Source organism: Rhinatrema bivittatum, chromosome 7 (genome assembly GCF_901001135.1).
Source record: "Rhinatrema bivittatum chromosome 7, aRhiBiv1.1, whole genome shotgun sequence".
NCBI lineage: Eukaryota > Metazoa > Chordata > Amphibia > Gymnophiona > Rhinatrematidae > Rhinatrema > Rhinatrema bivittatum.
This window is the reverse complement of record NC_042621.1, coordinates 38,410,565-38,430,339: the sequence shown is the minus strand read 5'-3', so window position 1 is coordinate 38,430,339 and position 19,775 is coordinate 38,410,565. Positions and strand designations below refer to the sequence as shown.

Below are 19,775 nucleotides of genomic sequence, written 5' to 3'. Positions count from 1 at the left end.
GCCATCATCCACAAGATTCAGAAACACCGGGGCCTAGTTCTTCTAGTGGCACCAGACTGGCCAAGAAGACCCTGGTACGCAGACATGAGAAGACTACTGGCAGGGGAGCCTCTTCCCCTGCCTCCTCTCCGGCACCTTCTACGTCAAGGTCCCATCCTCCACGAGGATCCAGCTCAATTCTCTCTTACGGTCTGGCCATTGAGAGGGCTAGACTGAAGAAAAGAGGTTACTCGGAGCCCGTGATAGATACACTCCTCCGAGCTCGTAAGTTTTCCACGTCCCTCACCTACGTAAGGATCTGGAGAGTATTTGAGGCATGGTGCGACACTCATGGCACCAATCCACATGCGACCACAATCCCTATTGTGTTGGATTTCCTGCAGGATGGACTTCAGAAGGGTCTCTCCCTCAGCTTCATCAAAGTTCAGGTGGCTGCGCTGTCTTGCTATGGTCCCAGGAGGGATGGCAAGACCATCGCCAAGCACCCGGATGTTTCTCGCTTCCTGCAAGGAGTCAAGCATATTCGTCCACCACTGAAGTGGCCTGTGCCCTTATGGAACCTCAACCTTGTTTTGGATTTCCTTGCGGGATCTACCTTCAGACCCCTTCGGGGCCTGTCTCTCCGGTCTCTCACCTTGAAGATGGTGTTCTTGCTGGCTGGCTGTTCAGCACGCCGCATCTCAGAGCTACAAGCACTGTCCTGCCGTGATCCCTTTCTGCGAATCACTCCAGAGGCTATCCATCTTCGCACGGCTCCCTCCTTTTTACCTAAAGTGGTTTCACAGTTTCACCTTAATCAGACTATATCCTTGCCTACCATGGCAGGTTTGAAGAAATCTGAAGACGGGCATTTATTGCACCATCTCGACATTGGCAGATTACTGCCTAGATATCTGGAAGTGACACAACAACTACAAAAGACGGACCATCTGTTCGTCCTGCACAGCGGGAAGAAGCAAGGTGAAGCGGCCTCGCAGCCCACCATCGCCCGCTGGATTAAAGAAGTTATCAGAGCAGCTTACGTAGAGGCTGGGAAGTCTCCGCCTCTACAGGTCAAGGCTCATTCTACCAGAGCGCAAGCGGCATCCTGGGCGGAATCCAGGATGCTGTCGCCTGCAGAAATATGTAAAGCGGCGACATGGTCCTCCCTCCATACCTTCTCCAGGTTCTACCGTCTGGATGTCCAGGCTAGGGAGGACTCAGCATTTGCGAGGGCGGTACTACATGGTCCTCAGGCAGCCTCCCGCCCAGGCTGGGAGTAAAGCTTTTGTACATCCCATTTGTTCTGAGTCCATCTGGCTACACGCCAGGAAATGTTGAGATTACTACCTGATAATCTCCTTTTCCTTAGTGTAGACAGATGGACTCAGCATCCCGCCCAGCTGCCTGTGTGCATGGGTTTCACCGATTCAAGGTAAGCCATGTCATCTATTTCCATAAGAGCGTACACTCTACCAGGTGTCAACGCCTTCCGGTTGTGAATGCTGGCGGTCTCCAGCTCCTATCAATCGGTCAGGGGAATCCTGTTTTCACTTTTCACTGAGCGTCAGTACACATATCCATAACAGCTTTTGCAAGGAAGATTACTGAGTTGCTATGCTTCCTGTGGGGATATATATACCCCCGTGCTGACGTCAGATCCGTCTCAAACTGCTAGCACGCGGATACTATCCCATTCGTTCTGAGTCCATCTGTCTACACTAAGGAAAAGGAGATTATCAGGTAGTAATCTCAACATTGTTGACCATGGATCATTAAAACCTTTCAAGTATCTGAAAGTCTGCATCATACCACCCCTGCTCCTCCTCTCCTCCAGGGCATACATATTTAGGTTCTTCAATCTCTCCTCATAAGTCATTTTATGAAGACCATCCACCTTTTTGGTCGCCCTTCTCTGGACCGCCTCCATCCTGTCTCTGTCCCTTTGGAGATACGGTCTCCAGAACTGAACACAGTACTCCAGGTGAGGCCTCACCAAGTCCCTGTATAAGGGGATCATCATGTCCTTTCTCTTATTAGATATTCCTCTCTCTATGCAGCCCAGCATTCTTCTAGCTTTAGCTATCACCTTGTCACTGTTTCGCCAACTTCAGATCATTAGACACTGTTACGCCCGTTCTTGCTTACCTCTTTTTTCACATCACTGACTCCGTTGGGAAGACTTGCGGCCTCCGCCAGCTAGCGCCGGCCTGCCTACCACTCCCAGGCCTCCATGGATGGTACGGACGCTGTCGACCGCCATCTTGCCCTTGGAATCCCCTAGGCGCGCGCACGGACCAGTCTTAAGCACATCATGGCGGGAACCTTGGGGGCGTCCCCTCCGGATGACGTCATTCCACCAGGACACTTAAGCCGGCTGGCCCTGCCTTCCTACGACATGGCAACAAGTTCCCTCATTGCTGAATCTGCTTCGCTCACGACAGACTTCCCGTTCCTGTTGCTGCCTTTTTGGCGTGAGATGCTCTAGGTACCCGCTCCTTGGGGGTCCTTTTCTCGTCTCTGGCTATCCACTCCTCGGAGGGCCTAACACCTTAGATTGCTACCTGCCCTGTTCCCCGGGGTTTCTCTTGGAACCTTCACTACTGTGAGTACCTCCGCTCTGCGGACCTTTACCATACCATCTCTAGTGAGGAAGCCTCATCGGTGCACTTCATGCTGCGGACCACTACCATGTCATCACTAAATAGGGAACCCTCATCGGTGTCCCCCGCGCTGCGGGCCACTACCGTATCACCTCTACTGAGGAACCCTCGCCGGCATACCCTGCTCCACGGACCACTACTGTATTATCTCTGTTGTGCAACCTCATCGGTGTACCCCGCTCTGCGGACCATTGCCGTATCTTCACTACAGAGGTATTCCCACTACAGACTCTGAGACTTTCTCCTGCACTCCCCGTTTCACTGGCAGTGTCTCTCTATCTCTTTAATAAAGACTCTAATCTATAGCTGTGTTTAACGTCAACTGAGACCTCGTCTCCGGAGGGTGAGGCTCACAGGGCTTCTCCCTGTGGGTGGTACCATCTATCACTTCAGCCCAGGGCCCACACACCTACAAATCCTAGTAGACACTATCACCCCAAGGTCTCTCTCCTGCTCCGTGCACATCAGCCCTTCACCCCCCATCAAATACAGTTCTTTCAGATTTCCAAACCATGACTCTGCACTTCTTGGTATTGAATCTCAGCTGCGATATCTTCGACAACAGACCCATCTGCGAAGAACCAGTGAGGGCCTCCTTCCCACACGCCACCCATGCTTCACCTTTGTGCATGCCAAACAGCCAGCAACCTATCCACTACAGAGGCTGACTGAGCTGATGTAACACTAAAAGTGGGGCAGACTCTGTTACATTCAAGACATAGGGGGAGTATCAGAACTGAGCACTTTACTCAGAAAGTTAAAATGCGGACAATTTCCAGACCCTTTAACCTTTCATTGGACTTCTGGACATTTAATCCTAAAATCAGTGAAGTCCAGAAAATATCTGGACAGTTGTCGACCCTACTTGGAAGCCTCCTATTTGTTAGATAATGGTTGTAGGTTTAAAGTGTTTGTTTTTATTTAATAGTGGCAGACTGAGTATCGCACAGGACCTTATATAGTGTGATATCAGCAAACCTATTGTTCTCTATCTCCATCTGCTAACAGAGGACTATAATCCTTGCGACTGTACGGGTCTGTCTGGATTCAAGGAAAGGAAATTGTCAGGTAAGATTATTTTGTGTATTGAATAATTTTATTATTGTTGGTTTTAATAGTATGTGTGACTGTTCGTGACATGTTATTTGGAATCTGTTGTTTATTGCTGTTTATGACTTGCCTTGAGGTTCCCTGAATAATGAGGCAAGACCAAATACATTTATGGCATCTAGAAACTTTACCTTGATAGCATGCCTTGAGAAGACACCTAATTGATATTAGGGTAATTGAAATGTCCCATTATTAATTGTTTCCACTTTTAGTAGCTACTCTCCCGATCTTATCTCCCCCTAACTTCTCTTCCACTCTCCTCTCCCTGGCACCTCTGTCCCTCTCTGCCTTCCTTTAGTACACGTTCTTCTCACCTTGTCATGACCAGGCTTGCTTGCTGCTGTCCCCATCAATACATTTCCTTTCTTTGCATACATGATGTCTTTTCCATTTTTCTCAATAGAAAGATGCCTTACAAAATGAGCTCACTGTACTGAAGCAAAGATGTGCAGTGCTTAGCCATGAGGTAAGTGATTCCTTGTGTGTGTTTCTATGTATGTGTATATTTGCATAGTAATGACAATGTTCATTATGTTGATTTCTGTATAATAAATTACATCATTTCCTAGCGTGTAGCAGATGGACTCAAAACAAATGGGTATAGTGTGCTCGTGCTAGCAGTTGGAGACGGATCTGACGTCAGCACGGGTACATATACCCCCACAGGAAGTGTAGCAAATCAGTAATTTCCGTCTCCAAAGCAGTTTGGAGCTACCTCACGCTCGCTGAGCGTGTTTCCAAATTCTAACGACTAAATTCATAGAAGAATCCTACTGAAGACGAGCCCCGCACTCCTGTGGTGATACCAGGCGGTCACTCACCCAATTGAGTTTCCAGAGCTGACTTCCGTGGTCCCTCGGAGGTAAGAGCCTCGGTCCGGTGGCCGGTTCGCGGCAGGGACCTAGCCCCCGAGTGTGAAGGGCTCGGGCGCGGCTTGGCCCCTGAGCGAGACGAGTTCGGGTGCGGCCTAGAGGCAGCCTCGGTCCCGGCGTGGACTTGGCCCCCGAGCGAGACGAGTTCGGGCGCGGCCTAGAGGCGCGGCGGTGAAGGTACTCACCCTCTTCCCCCCGCAGCTGGAGACCGCCCGGGTCACAGCCAGGAAGCGCCGAAGACAAGGTAAGGCGTACATCTTTACTGGGTCTCCGAGGAAGTGTGGACTAACTGGGCCTGCCTACAAGGCAGCCCGCTAAGGAGGTCGCCATTTTGCCTGTCTACTCATCTTCGCCAAATAAGTGCATGTTGCTACGTGCACACGATAGGCACACGTTGCTGGCGCACGCGATAGGCGCACGTTGCTGGCGCACGCGATAGGCGCACGTTGCTAGCTCACGTTATAGGCGCACATTGTAAGACGCCCGTTTATAGACGCACATTGTAGGACACCCGTTTATAGGCGCACATTGTAAGATGCCCGTTTATAGGCGCACATTATAAGACGCCCGTTCTTAGGTAAGACGCCCGTTTATAGGTGCACATTGTAAGACGCCCGTTCTAGGCACTTGCCGTTAAACGCACTTGTTAGGCGCACATCATTGGGCGACACCGATTTTCAGGCAAATGGAGCATAAGAGAGTCCAGGCGTCCGCAGAGCCGGCACCTCCAGAATCAGGTATGAAAGCTCTAAGCCTCTGCTCAGCATGCAACATCAGAGCCACACAGAGCGAGGAGGCAGACTCACTGTGTGCCCAATGTGAGGAGGCCATGGGAGTTCCAGGACAGGACCGGTCCCAGCCCAGCGGTTCCTAGGGAACACCCCGGACCTAGCAGGCCGCGGAGAGCAGCCAGGGAACCCGAGAGACCTGGTGCCCCTTCGGCCAGATCCGGCTTCGCTTTCCTGGGTGGACTTATTCAAGGGGATTCACGCCTTTGTCCAGATGCAGTCTGCTCCTCGAATGGGTCTTTCCGTCCCGATTGATCCGGCCCCTGGACCCTCGAGACCTAGGTGCGGCCACTCGCCGCCCAACAGCCCCGATTATGGGGATTCGGATTGCTCCGAGGAAAATGAGGAGCCCTCCGAGGAGGGTGAACTTCCCTCGGAGGTGGAGCCATATCGGACCATGAGGCGCTTCTTTCGGAAAGAAGATCTTTCAGGCCTGGTATCACAATGCCTATCGGAACTGGCCATTCCGGGCCAGGACACCCCAGGGGACCCTAAAATGAACCCCCTGTTAGAGGGCCTGCGCCAAACAACTCACCATTTTCCCCTCCTACAAGCAGCGCAACAGCTAATCGATCTGGAATGGAAGGCACCAGAGGCCTCATTCAAAGGGGGTCAGGCCTTGGCAGGCATGTACCCTCTGGATCCGGCGTCCAGGGAGCTGCTGGCATGCCTCAAGGTAGACGCCATAATTAATGCAATTGTGAAGCGCACCACCATTCCGGTTGAGGGGGGAGCGGCCCTCAAGGATGCACATGACCGGCGCATGGACACCATTCTGAAACAAGCCTTTGAGGTAGCAGCCATGTCCCTACGAATCGCGACCTGCTGCACCGTGGTGATGCATTCCTGTTTATCGCAAGCTAGAAACAACACCCCGGGAGAAGGCATGGAATCAGCTCTCGCATTCCTCACTGATGCAGCCTCCGACCTCGTCCGTACGGCAGGCAAGGGAGTGTCATCCTCAGTGGCAGCCAGGAGACAGCTCTGGCTACGTAATTGGGCGGCCGACTCTTCCTCCAAAACACGACTCACAAGAATGCCCTTTAAGGTTCCCTACTGTTCAGCAGCGATCTCAAGAACTGGGCTACTAAATGGGTTGCCTCTCCATTACCCCGTCTACCAGAAGACAGGTCAAGGAGGAGCCAGCGTTCTTTTTCTAGACCATCCAGAGGTAGAAACTCTCAGCGCTTCAACCCTTACAGGGCTCGCTACCAAGCACCTCGTTCTCAGGCCAGGAACCAGCCCTTTCGCGCTAAGCACAGCAAGAGGAGAACCGGCTCGGGTTCTGGGCCCGGCCGCAATCCCCAGTGACAATCATCCGACCCACCCGGGGGTAGCAGCCATAGGGGGCAGGCTAACCCTCTTCTACCGCAGGTGGGTCGAGATCACTTCGGACCAGTGGGTCCTCGCCATCATCCGAGAAGGGTATTACCTGGATTTTCTTCGGCTTCTGCCGGCCAAGTTTGTGGAATCTCCTTGTTCACCTCTCAAGAAGACTGCATTAGAACTTACCTTGCAGAGGCTCCTGGCCCTAAAAGCCATAATCCCAGTGCCTGCCGGGGAGATAGATTCTGGGCATTATTCCATTTATTTCATAGTACCCAAGAAGGAGGGCATTTTCAGGCCCGTCCTGGACCTCAAGTCAGTCAACCGACACCTACGGGTCCCCAGCTTTCTCATGGAAACTCTGCGGTCTGTCAAGAATGCGGTACAACCAGGGGAGTTTCTCACCTCCCTAGATCTGTCGGAAGCCTACTTGCATATCCCAATCCATCGGGATCACCAGCGCTATTTACGCTTCAAAGTCCTGAATCAGCACTTCCAGTTCCGAGCTTTACCCTTCGGGTTAGCCACCGTGCCGTGGATCTTTACCAAGGTAATAGTAGTAGTGGCGGCGGCACTCAGGAAGGAAGGAATCCTCGTCCATCCCTACCTGGACGATTGGCTGATCAGGGCAAAGTCACCGGAGGAGAGCCACCAGGCAACCAACAGAGTTATTGCTCTTCTGGAAAGCCTTGGATGGGTAGTAAACTTGACCAAGAGTTCCCTACAGCCTTCTCAGTCGCTGGAATACCTAGGGGTTCAATTCGACACCCAGGAAGACAAGGTCAGCCTGACTTCCAAAAGGAAGTCGAAACTCCGGAATCATCTGCAGGCCCTGCTGAGCGCCAGCCGGCCTACAGCTCGGGATTACCTACAGGTCCTCGGCCTCATGGCATCCACACTGCAGGTGATACCATGGGCGCAGGCTCATATGAGACCATTACAACGCGCCCTCCTATCTCGGTGGAGCCCGCGATCACGGGACTACACCGTACACCTACCTCTACCAGCCACAGTGCGGAATCAGCTACGGTGGTGGTTGCAGCCCGGCCACATGGGCCGGGGGTCAAGAATGTCCTCCCCAACCTGGATCCTGCTCACCACAGATGCCAGCCTGAACGGATGGGGAGCACACTGCGAGGAGCTCACCGCCCAAGGGCGGTGGACCAGAGAAGAGTCAAGGTGGAACATCAACCGACTAGAGGCACGGGCAGTCAGGCTAGCATGCCTGCGATTTGCCCACAGACTTCGCAACAGAGCAGTCAGAGTGATGTCAGACAACGCCACCACGGTGGCATACATCAACCGACAGGGCGGAACCAGAAGCCAACAAGTGTCCCTAGAGATAGCTGCCCTGATGATTTGGGCAGAAGCAAATCTCCAGGACATCTCCGCCATCCACATCGCCGGGAAGGACAACACGACGGCAGACTTCCTCAGCAGAGAAAGCCTAAACCCGGGGGAATGGCAGCTGTCGCCCACAGCTTTTCAGATAATTGTGGATCAATGGGGGACGCCAGCCATGGACCTATTAGTGGACAGGTCCAACGCTCAAGTTCCCAGATATTTCAGCCGCAGGCGGGATCCTCGAGCCCAGGGGATCGATGCCCTGGTACAGCCGTGGCCTCAGGGGATCCTGCTATACGCCTTTCCTCCATGGCCCCTGCTGGGCGCCATTGTACACAAGATTCAGCGGCACCGAGGCCTGGTTCTTCTAGTGGCCCCGGACTGGCCAAGAAGACCCTGGTATGCAGACATGAGAAGACTACTGGCAGGGAACCCTCTACCTCTGCCTCCATACAGGGACCTGCTACGGCAAGGCCCCATCCTCCACGAGGATCCGGCTCAATTCTCTCTTACGGTCTGGCCATTGAGAGGGCTAGACTGAAGAAAAGAGGATACTCGGAGCCGGTAATAGATACACTTCTCCGAGCACGTAAGTTCTCCACATCACTGACATATATCAGGGTCTGGAGAGTTTTTGAAGCCTGGTGCGACTCTCACAGCACCAATTCACATGCCGCTAAGATTCCTATCATTTTGGACTTCCTACAAGATGGACTTCAGAAGGGTCTGTCCCTCAGCTCCATCAAGGTTCAGGTAGCAGCGCTGTCTTGCTACGGCCCCAGGAGTGATGGCAACACCATTGCCAAACACCCAGATGTCTCACGTTTCCTGAAAGGAGTCAAACACATTCGCCCGCCACTGAAGTGGCCAGTGCCCTTGTGGAACCTCAACCTAGTATTGGACTTTCTAGCGGGATCCGCCTTCAGGCCCCTTCGAGGCCTGTCTCTCCGTTTGTTAACCTTGAAGATGGTGTTTTTGCTGGCTGTGTGTTCAGCACGCTGCATCTCAGAATTGCAAGCATTATCCTGCCGTGATCCATTTCTCAGAATCACTCCAGAGGCTATCCATCTTCGCACAGTTCCATCCTTCTTACCCAAAGTGGTCTCACACTTTCACCTCAACCAAACCATATCCTTGCCTACCACGGAAGGTTTGAAGAAGTCGGAAGAAGGTCGAATGCTACGCCATCTCGACATCGGCAGACTGCTGTCCAGATACCTGGAAATGTCAGAATCAGTACGAAAGACGGACCACCTGTTCATCCTGCACAGTGGGAAGAAGCAAGGGGAAGCGGCCTCATGCTAACCATCGCCCGCTGGATTAAAGAAGTTATCAAGGCAGCCTACGTAGAGGCGGGAAAACCACCACCTCTACAGGTCAAGGCTCATTCTACCAGAGCACAATCAACCTCTTGGGCAGAAACTAAGCTGCTGTCGCCTGCAGAGATATGTAAAGCGGCGACGTGGTCCTCCCTCCATACCTTCTCCAGATTCTACCGTCTGGATGTCCAGGCCAGGGAGGACACAGCATTCATGAGGGCAATCCTAAACGGTCCTCGGGCAGCCTCCCGCCCAGTCCGGGAGTAGCTTTTGTACATCCCATTTGTTTTGAGTCCATCTGCTACACGCTAGGAAATGTTGAGATTACTTACCTGATAATCTCCTTTTCCTTAGTGTATGCAGATGGACTCAGCATCCTGCCCGGCTGCCGGTATACATGGGGATTCGCCGACTCACGGTAAGCCATGTTTTCTTATATAGGGCATCCACCCTGCCGGGTGTCGACGCCTTCCGGCTGAGTACACTAGCGGTCTCCAGCTACTATCAATTGGTCAGGGTAATCCTGTTCATTTAATCGATCGGTCAGTCACACATGTATCCATAAAAGCTTTGCAAGGAAGATTACTGATTTGCTACACTTCCTGTGGGGGTATATGTACCCGGGCTGACGTCAGATCCGTCTCCAACTGCTAGCACGAGCACACTATACCCATTTGTTTTGAGTCCATCTGCATACACTAAGGAAAAGGATATTATCAGGTAAGTAATCTCAACATTAAACAAGAGAGACTGTTTTCCCTTATAGGAAACTAAGCAAGAAATGCCTTCAGAGGGATAGCAGTGTTAGTCTGGTATAGCAAAAAATGACAGGAGTCAGGTGGTACCTTGTAGATTAGTCTATTTATTAAAGCATAAGCTTTTGAGGACAGAGTCCACTTAGTCAGATGTATGAAGTGATGATCAGGAGATGGGTAAAATATATACAGAACAAAGAGAAGACATTGGATTAGCAGAACATGGTGTGGAGAGAGTGTTAATAGCATTATAGTATAGCCCAGTGGATCTCAACCTTTTTTCCATCGTGACATACCTGACAGATGATGCTCACGTGTGTGACACAGTGCACACTACATTTAACAGCTATTCTAAAAAAGAAAAAGTCCTAGATATTTTATTGCTGAAAATGATGCAGGAGAAAGATAACATATTCTTTAGTTTCAATAACTGCTTATAAAATATCATTATTAAATTTTATTTTTTTCACAAAAATTTTAATCTTTGCTTCCTGTATCATTTGCCTACTGCATCAATGAGAAATCTGGGACTGATATGCATATGCAGCACACAGTTTTTCAATACATACAAACTCTCATGCATTTCACTGTCAACCTTAGAACGTTTCGACCTCTTCTGGAGTTTATACAGAGTACAGGTCTAGATTAATCAAAATGCAATAATTTTTGCATGAAGAATGCCCATGATAAGGAAAAAGGGCATGGCTATGATAATTTCAGAGTTACTGCATCATGTATAGGTAGTTTATTGCAACATGCATTAAAGTTTTCATGCCCTGTGATATTTGTGCTTTGCTACTGAGAGAGAGAGATGCAAACTCTTTATAATGCTTTCATAGCCGTCAACTATTTATACCATTATAGGAGGGCCAGCTAGTAACTCAAGGTGAAAATTTGGTGGTGGTCTAGGATTTTTGGGCCAGTTTTCCATGCATAATGAGACGTATGAACAGCACAGTAGACCTCATTGACGATTTGACTTGATTTGGAGTGAGGAAAGTCAGACTAAGATTAGATTACTTCAGTGTTCTCTCGCCCTAGCTTGATAGTACCCTGGTAGAGAGTCCATCAAGCTAGGGCGAGAGAATATTGCAGAAATCTCTTCTTTGTATGACTTTCCTCACTCCAAATCATGTCAAATCTTCACTGAGTTCTACTGTTCTGTTCGTACGTCTCACTGTGTATGTAAAACTGGCCCCAAAACCCTAGACCAACACCAAAACCTCACCTCGAGTTACTAGCTGGCCCTCCTATAGTGGTATAAATAGTTGATTACTGTATGCCACCCCAGAGGCTCCCCCCCCCCCAAAAAAAATGTCTGATACAGAATTTGTGATATTTATCACAAATTGTGTTTGGGGCCTATCACATAGCTTATTGCCAGGAAAAAAGGTGTAGTTAATTCCAGCGTTAAACATGTGCGATAATGACCCTCATTTTAATTGATCCCACCCAAACCCCTCCCAAATTACACCTCTTTGAATAAATTTGTTAAATTTGCATTTGCACCGCACGTTGCAATAACTATCATGTGCGTTAACACCATAACGCATTTTGATAAATGACCCTGATAGGAAATTTCCCCTGTCAACTTATTATACAAAAAATATATTCAAATTCTGATATCCCCTTGGTAATAGTACTTCAAAATCCCTTCTCTGCCAGCCACTTTGTAAAATAACAAGAAAACCTGCTAAAAAGACATTTAGAGTTTTATAGCATACCAGTCATACCATAAGAGCACTAACACCCAGGATTTGAACAGCAACAACCTTAGCTATGAAAAAGCAAGACTGCAAATATTGAACACAGTACACTTACTATTGGAAAAACAAAGACAGCCAGACTGCTCTAGATTCCTACGCAGAATCCCTTACCTCTGTCAAGCATGCAGAATGCAGACTGACTCTAATACAGAATAAAATACCATAATTTATAAATAAGCATTCAGAGAAAAACTGAAACTCCAAGAAGGGGGGGGAGGTGCAGCAGAACTAGCGTCCAGCGTGCCTGCAACATTTCTGGCTTGGATTGGGTGGTGGCAGATTGCCAGGGTTGAGGGAAAAGGGAGCTGTGATGAGGAATTTTAATTACCAGCTCCTTACTCTGCACTCTCCTCAAGCAGCAAGCACATGTGGCTGTTATAGAAAGCATAGGCTTGCTATGTCAAGTCCACCCCTTGGTGACACACTGGTTGAGAACCACTGGTATAGCCTATTGACAACTGAAGTAAGTGTGAAAAGACAGAATGATCTGATAACAGTTAAATTCATAGATAGTTGTAGGAGTCATGAAGCCATTGTGTCTGTTCAGATATAGGGTGATAGTGTTACATTTTTTGATGGGTTCCAGTTCAGCGGTTTCATCCTGGAGTGTTCCTTTGAATTTCTTATGCAAGAGTATGGCAACCTTAAGGTCAGATAGAGAAGAAATGGAGTAGGCTGGTAACCGCAGGCACTTACCAATAGCAAAGAAGCATTAAACATGCTGAGTGACATCACAGTGTACTAGGGATGTGCAGCAGGGATGGATTCGTCCGATTCAGTTTTCGTATTCATCGGGACCCGCATCCGTTTTCGGGGGACCCTGATTTGACCATTAGTTAAATATGGTATTCGTTTCCCATTAAAGTTGAAAAAACCCCCATCCCAACCCTTTAAATTTAATTAACTACAACCCCCCACCCTCATGAACCCCCAAGACTTGCCAAAAGTCCCTGGTGGTCCAGCGGGGGTCCTGGAGCGATCTCCTGCACTCGGGACGTCGGCTGCCGGTATTCAAAATGACGCCGATAGCCTTTGCCCTTACTATGTCACAGGGGCTACCGGTGCCATTGGTCGGCCCCTGTCACATGGTAGGAGCAATGGACGGTTGGCGCCATCTTGTGCTCCTACCATGTGACAGGGGCCGACCAATGGCACCGGTAGCCCCTGTGATATAGTAAGGGAAAAGGCTATCGGCGCCATTTTGAGTGCCGACAGCCCGAGTGCAGGAGATCGCTCCAGGACCCCCGCTGGACCACCAGAGACTTTTGGCAAATCTTGGGGGGGGTCAGGAGGGTGGGGAATTTATTCGTTAATGATACGTTGCATTCGTGAGGGTTCACCATACGTTTCGGGACCCCACGAATGCAACAAATAGGGACCTATACATTGCGGATTGCGCATTCGTTCATAACGAATGCACATCCCTACAATGTACTTTGACCTCTGAGATTTAAACTGAATTGACCTGTTCCCCTCCCCTCCCACCAGTAAGATGTGGATTATGAGGGAGTTTTAGATCACAGTTATAAATCGCAGTACTTTATCCATCCTTGTGTATATCTTTGTTTGGTATTTATCGCTATATAACCAATTTTCTCTCCCTGGCATGTTTTGCCACATTTTTATATTTCTAACCTTTTTCAGCAAGCATCTTAAAGCATCTGCAAAAAGTTAATACCATTTTCACATTTCTCAATATTGATATACTAATATCATTTGGCACTGTTGCTGTGTGGGCATCATTTTCTCTCCCTCACTCTTCTATCCTTCACAGTGTTGTCATGTTGCAATGTATTACATTTATAGGTGGAGGCACTGCAGAACTCCCTGAGGGCTGCAAGATCAGATAGCCAAAGACTCCACCAGGAAAGTGAACTGGTTGTTTCCAATGTTAACCAGTGGGTGCAAGAGCAAAAGTGAGTGTCTGCAGGAAGTATGTCCCAGAAGGGGCAATAGAACTGTGTGCTGAGAGAAGAGGTGGGAGCAGATTATCAGATTGGTAGGGTGCATTTGAACTGTGTGCTGAGAGGAAGAGAGGCAATAGAATGGTAGGGAGAGGATATTTCCATGAGTGGAGGGTGTTACAGCTCCAAACATATCTCTTGGTGGGAATAATTCTTTTGGTAGTGGAATGAATTTTTCAGGGCAGCCTTCTTAATGCCTCTGCTTCTTTCTGAGAAGAGCAGTAATGTGTGTATGCAGAGAGGTGCTAGAAAAAGCTGTATTTAATTTATTATTTTATAAACCGTTTTTAGAAGTCATGAAATTTAGACAAAGTGGTATATATGTAGTATATAAAACAAAGCATTAGGGTAGCATGAAAACCGTTTTTCTATTCTGTTAATTATACCTTAGATTTTGATTTTCCTGATTTCTTCCTCTATATTCCCACTGGATTGGGGGGCAGACTTTGGATACTGAATGCTGTTTTACTGTCTCTTCTGGATTTTCCTTTCAGGCAGGCAAATGAAAAACTTGGTACCAAGATCCGGCAGCAAAGTAAACAGATTGCACAACTGCTGACTGAGAAGGAGTGAGTGTGCTACTACCTACTGATGGAAATTAGCTAGACATTCTAAAGCAGAATTTGGTTCTTTATTTTATGATCTATTTTTGTTGTATAGGTACTTGAATATTAATTTCTGTATGGGATGACTGACTGGGTGGACATATAGATTGACCTGTAATCATTGATGTATGTTTATAAGAAATGCTATGCTGGGTCAGTCTATGAAACCTAGTATTCTGTCTCTAACTGTGGCCAACCTGAATCACTTAGACATACCCTGCAGAAAACGAGAAGATCCCCATATCTACCTAGATAGTATATATTAAGGGACCTATCCTCCAAAAAGTTGTCCAAAATATTTTAAACTCAGCTATACCAGGGAGACCAGGGTTCAAGTCCCGCTGTCACTTCTTGTGACCTTGATCAAGTCACTTTACTCTCCATTGCCTCAAGTGCAAACTTAGATTGTAAACCCTCTGGGGACAGGGAAATACTTACAGTACCTGAATGTAATCCATTTTGAAGTGCTGAAAAGTGGAATATAAAAATCTAAAATAAACAACATCTTCCAACAACAAATTATAACTTTAGGAAATTGCCCCTACATCTTTCTAAATAAATATTTCAATATATATTTCTCTAATAACAAGAAGACTCGATGAAAGTCAAACTTATGAGTGACCATGATGAGGTCTTCTCCTAACATCCATAACACCCAATTTTTGATCATTGGAGACATCGCAGAGCAGTCAACAAATATGCTGCAATGGTAGATGCAGACTTTGATATGATTGTAAATTTTGGTATAATGGAAACCAGGGGCCATCCCAGGCTGTAATATCTTGAGAGTGTAGAGAAAAAAAAATGGGAGTAGATCTTTATCTTAGAAACATGATAGTCATTGAAATAAACAGAGAGCAATTACTGTGAGTTGTAGTGGAAAAACCTAAGAAAAATTATATACTACTCTACATCTCTCGCTAACAGACAATATTCTAAGAGGTTTTGACAGCGGTAAACATTACATTCTAATAATGCTAGACTTATCAGCAGCCTTCGACACAGTAAACCATAAAATACTACTAAAAAGACTAGAAGAAATCGGATTACACAGCAAAACAATAAACTGGTTCAGTTCATATCTAAATAATAGGTTCTTTCAGGTTCAGATCAACAACATATTCTAAGAAAAAGTCAATCTCAAAACAGGAGTACCGCAGGGATCAGCCTTATCTGTAACCCTCTTTAACATATGCATGCTGCCATTATGCCATCTGCTAGCAGGACTAGGAATCTTACATTACATTTATGCAGACGATATCCAACTAATTCTTCCAATGGAGGACACATTATAGAAAACATTAAACCTAGCTAACATGTGCCTAGACATTATAAAACCACTGCTAAACCGAATGGAACTTGTGATTAATATTGAAAAAACAGAATTTCTACACTGAACGGAAAAATATTGAAATCATCCAAACCCCAATAGTCCTCAAAAACAACCAGAAAATTGAACTAGCTGAAAAAGTATGAAACCTTGGAATAATAATGGACCCAGAAATCAATCTAAAACAACACATATCGCTAAAAGTAAAAGAGAGCTATGCAAAACTCATGGTACTCAGAAAACTAAAACACTACTAACATTAGCTGATTTCAGAACAGTACTTCAGGCACTAGTTTTCTCCAGCACAGACTACTGTAACGCCCTTTTACTAGGACTCCCGAATACAACAATAAGGCCACTTCAAATACTTCAAAACACAGCAGCTAGAATACTAACCAGAAAAAGGAGGAGGGACCATATAACTGAAACACTTACGGAATGACATTAATTCTGTGTTCAATAGGTAGCCAATTACAAAGCCCTGTGTACAATACATAAACTAATACATGATGAAAAATCGGACTGGCTAAACACAGCATTACGAGTACACATCCCACACAGAAACCTTCGATCAGCAAATAAAGCACTCTTATTCATTTCATCAGTAAAAACAGCGAGACTAACCCAAGTGAGAAAAAGGGCCTTATCTTTAGCAGGCCCCACACTTTGGAACACAATGCCTCTAGAGATCAGATTACAAAGATATCTCAAAACCTTTAAGAAAAGTTTAAAAACATGGCTTTTTAAACAAGCATTTTATAGAGAGACTGGGGAATAGAAAACATACAGGAATAGACAGGAGAGCACCGGCGCACAGCACTATTGCAAGAATGTGCATTACAATAGCCTAGAAACTCTACATCACAACAAACATAATTGTAAACACTGTGAATATGAATTTTACCCGTGAATAGTACCTTAGAGGTACACCTAGTCATGAACTACTTCACTAAACAATTTATTTATTTTATTTATTTAAAACCTTTTATATACCGTCAACCGTTTGCACATCGCATCGGTTTACAAGTAACTTAATAACTTTAGGCGAAGCCTTTACATTGAACAGTAACTGTGATAATAAGGAAACAAAAACAACTAAATAAATATGATTTAATGATATATTGTAACTGAACCTTTTTGTGGCACCTGTTAGAATGTACTGTAGTACGCATCCACTTACATTAATTTATGTGCCTTCATGTAAACCGTTGCGATGGTATAGAAAAGATTTTAAATATATATAGTACTGTTTTACAGACCTCCAGCACAAGGAAAGGAAGTAGATTCAAACAAGATGGCACACAAAAGATAAGTCTTTCTTGTAGGGAATCTGCAGATATAGACCTGCGCAGACTACTAGATATCTGCTACAAGGGACGTATCTCAGACAACTAGTTGACAAGTCCACTTGTGAGCAGGATGCTGGATCTGGTATTGGCAAATGGAGACAATGTCACTGACCTCATGGTAAAGGAAATTTTAGGGTCTAATGATTACTGTACTGTGTGATCCAATATTAAACTCTGAGCTTAACTGAACCAAACTAAAGATTAGGATCTTGGACTTCAGGAGGACTGATTTCAAGATGATGAATGATAGTGTTGAGGCCCTATGGTAAATCCAAGAGCTGAAGAGTATTTTGGTCAGCAGTAAAAGTCAGTACTGAGTGGACTTGTTACCAAAGGGGAAAAAGAGAGCAGAAAAGGGAAGAACAACAAGTTAGTAATCAAAAACTTTTTTTTTTTTTTAAATTACAGGCATAGGAGGATATGCAGAATTATCAAAAAAACAAAGGCCGGCATGGAGGACAATTAATTAATTAAGAGTGCAAAGGTTCAAATGGAGGAGAAAATTGTCTAATCAATAGAAGGAAGCCATAACAGCTTCTTTAGATGTACAAGAGAGAGGTGAAAAACAGAGGGAACTATGTAAGAAAAGTGAGCAAAGAGGAGGATTGGCAAAAAGCAGAGAACTTTTAATGAACTTTCTGTTCAGTATTTACAGAAGGAAGAAGGCAGGAAATGTTTACTGATAAATAAGAAACTATTGCAAACCAAATAACAGAGAAGGAGATAAGTACTTGGATAAACAAGAATGGGTAAAGCCATAGAACCAAATGGCATATACCCAAGACACCCCAATATTTAAAAAGGGCTCCAGGGGTGATCCGGGAAACTACAGACTTCAGTGCCAGGGAAAATAGTGGAAAGTGTTCTAAACATCAAAATCACAGAACATACAGAAAGACATGGTTTAATGGAACAAAGTCAGCATGGCTTTACCCAGGGCAAGTCTTGCCTCACAAATCTGCTTCACTTTTTTGAAGGAGTTAATAAACATGTGGATAAAGGTGAACCGGTAGATGTAGTATACTTGGATTTTCAGAAGGCATTTGACAAAGTTCCTCATGAGAGGCTTCTAGGAAAAGTAAAAAGTCATAGTATAGGTGGCGATGTCCTTTTATGGATTGCAAACTGGCTAAAAGACAGGAAACAGAGAGTAGGATTAAATGGACAATTTTCTCAGTGGAAGGGAGTGGACAGTGGAGTGCCTCAGGGATCTGTATTGGGACCCATACTTTGCGATATATTTATAAATGATCTGGAAAGAAATCTGGAAAGAAATCTGGAAAGAAATACGACGAGTGAGATAATCAAATTTGCAGATGACACAAAATTGTTCAGAGTAGTTAAATCACAAGCAGATTGTGATAAATTGCAGGAAGACCTTGTGAGACTGGAAAATTGGGCATCGAAATGGCAGATGAAATTTAATGTGGATAAGTGCAAGGTGATGCATATAGGGAAAAATAACCCATGCTATAATTACACAATGTTGGGTTCCATATTAGGTGCTACAACTCAAGAAAGAGATCTAGGTGTCATAGTGGATAACACATTGAAATAGTCGGTTCAGTGTGCTGCGGCAGTCAAAAAAGCAAACAGAATGTTGGGAATTATTAGAAAGGGAATGTGAATAAAACGGAAAATGTCATAATGCCTCTGTATCGCTCCATGGTGAGACCGCACCTTGAATACTGTGTACAATTCTGGTCGCCGCATCTCAAAAAAGATATAATTGCAATGGAGAAGGTACAGAGAAGGGCTACCAAAATAAGGGGAATGGAACAACTTCCCTACGAGGAAAGACTAAAGAGGTTAGGACTTTTCAGCTTGGAGAAGAGAGGACTGAGGGGGGATATGATAGAGGTGTTTAAAATCATGAGAGGTCTAGAACTGGTAGATGTGAATCGGTTATTTACTCTTTCGGATAGTAGAAAGACTAGGGGGCATTCCATGAAGTTAGCATGGGGCACATTTAAAACTAATCGGAGAAAGTTCTATTTTACTCAACGCACAATTAAACTCTGGAATTTGTTACCAGAGGATGTGGTCAGTGCAGTTAGTATAGCTGTGTTTAAAAAAGGATTGGATAAGTTCTTGGAGGAGAAGTCCATTACCTGCTATTAAGTTCACTTAGAGAATAGCCACTGACATTAGCAATGGTAACATGGAATAGACTTAGTTTTTGGGTACTTGCCAGGTTCTTATGGCCTGGATTGGCCACTGTTGGAAACAGGATGCTGGGCTTGATTGTCCCTTGGTCTGACCCAGTATGGCATTTTCTTATGTTCTTACCCCGAAGATTGTCCAAAAGTATGGGTAAACTGGAGCGCCGGATCACAAGAATTCAACCACATCACAAAATCCAAAAATATTTCCTTACCCCCACGCCACACTATGATGATATCATCAATGAAATGGCGCCAGACCACTATATTTTGTTTATATGGAGTGTTCTTAATCCACTGTTCCTCAAAGTGGCCTACGTAAAAACAACGAGGCAATTGAAAACACGTCTGATCGAGTATAAGATTGCGCTCAAATGAAATAAGATGGAAGCGCCATTGGTCCAACACTGTCTGGATCAATTGTACAGTTTTGGAAGTGGTTG

General features: G+C 46.0%; 1 protein-coding gene across 5 annotated transcripts in view; it reads left to right on the top strand.

The window, feature by feature from the left end:
* Positions 1 to 19,775, top strand: part of PMFBP1 (polyamine modulated factor 1 binding protein 1) — a 1,053,891-nt gene that overhangs the window by 956,180 nt on the left and 77,936 nt on the right. For 3 of the 5 annotated variants that reach the window (XM_029608277.1, XM_029608278.1, XM_029608274.1), the window contains 4 exons: positions 3,651 to 3,710; positions 4,156 to 4,218; positions 13,729 to 13,838; positions 14,381 to 14,455. In XM_029608277.1, coding sequence (XP_029464137.1) covers positions 3,651 to 3,710; positions 4,156 to 4,218; positions 13,729 to 13,838; positions 14,381 to 14,455 — 308 coding nt within the window. The remainder of the gene's footprint in view (positions 1 to 3,650; positions 3,711 to 4,155; positions 4,219 to 13,728; positions 13,839 to 14,380; positions 14,456 to 19,775) is intronic. The other 2 variants (XM_029608279.1, XM_029608275.1) reach the window with 1 other exon arrangement.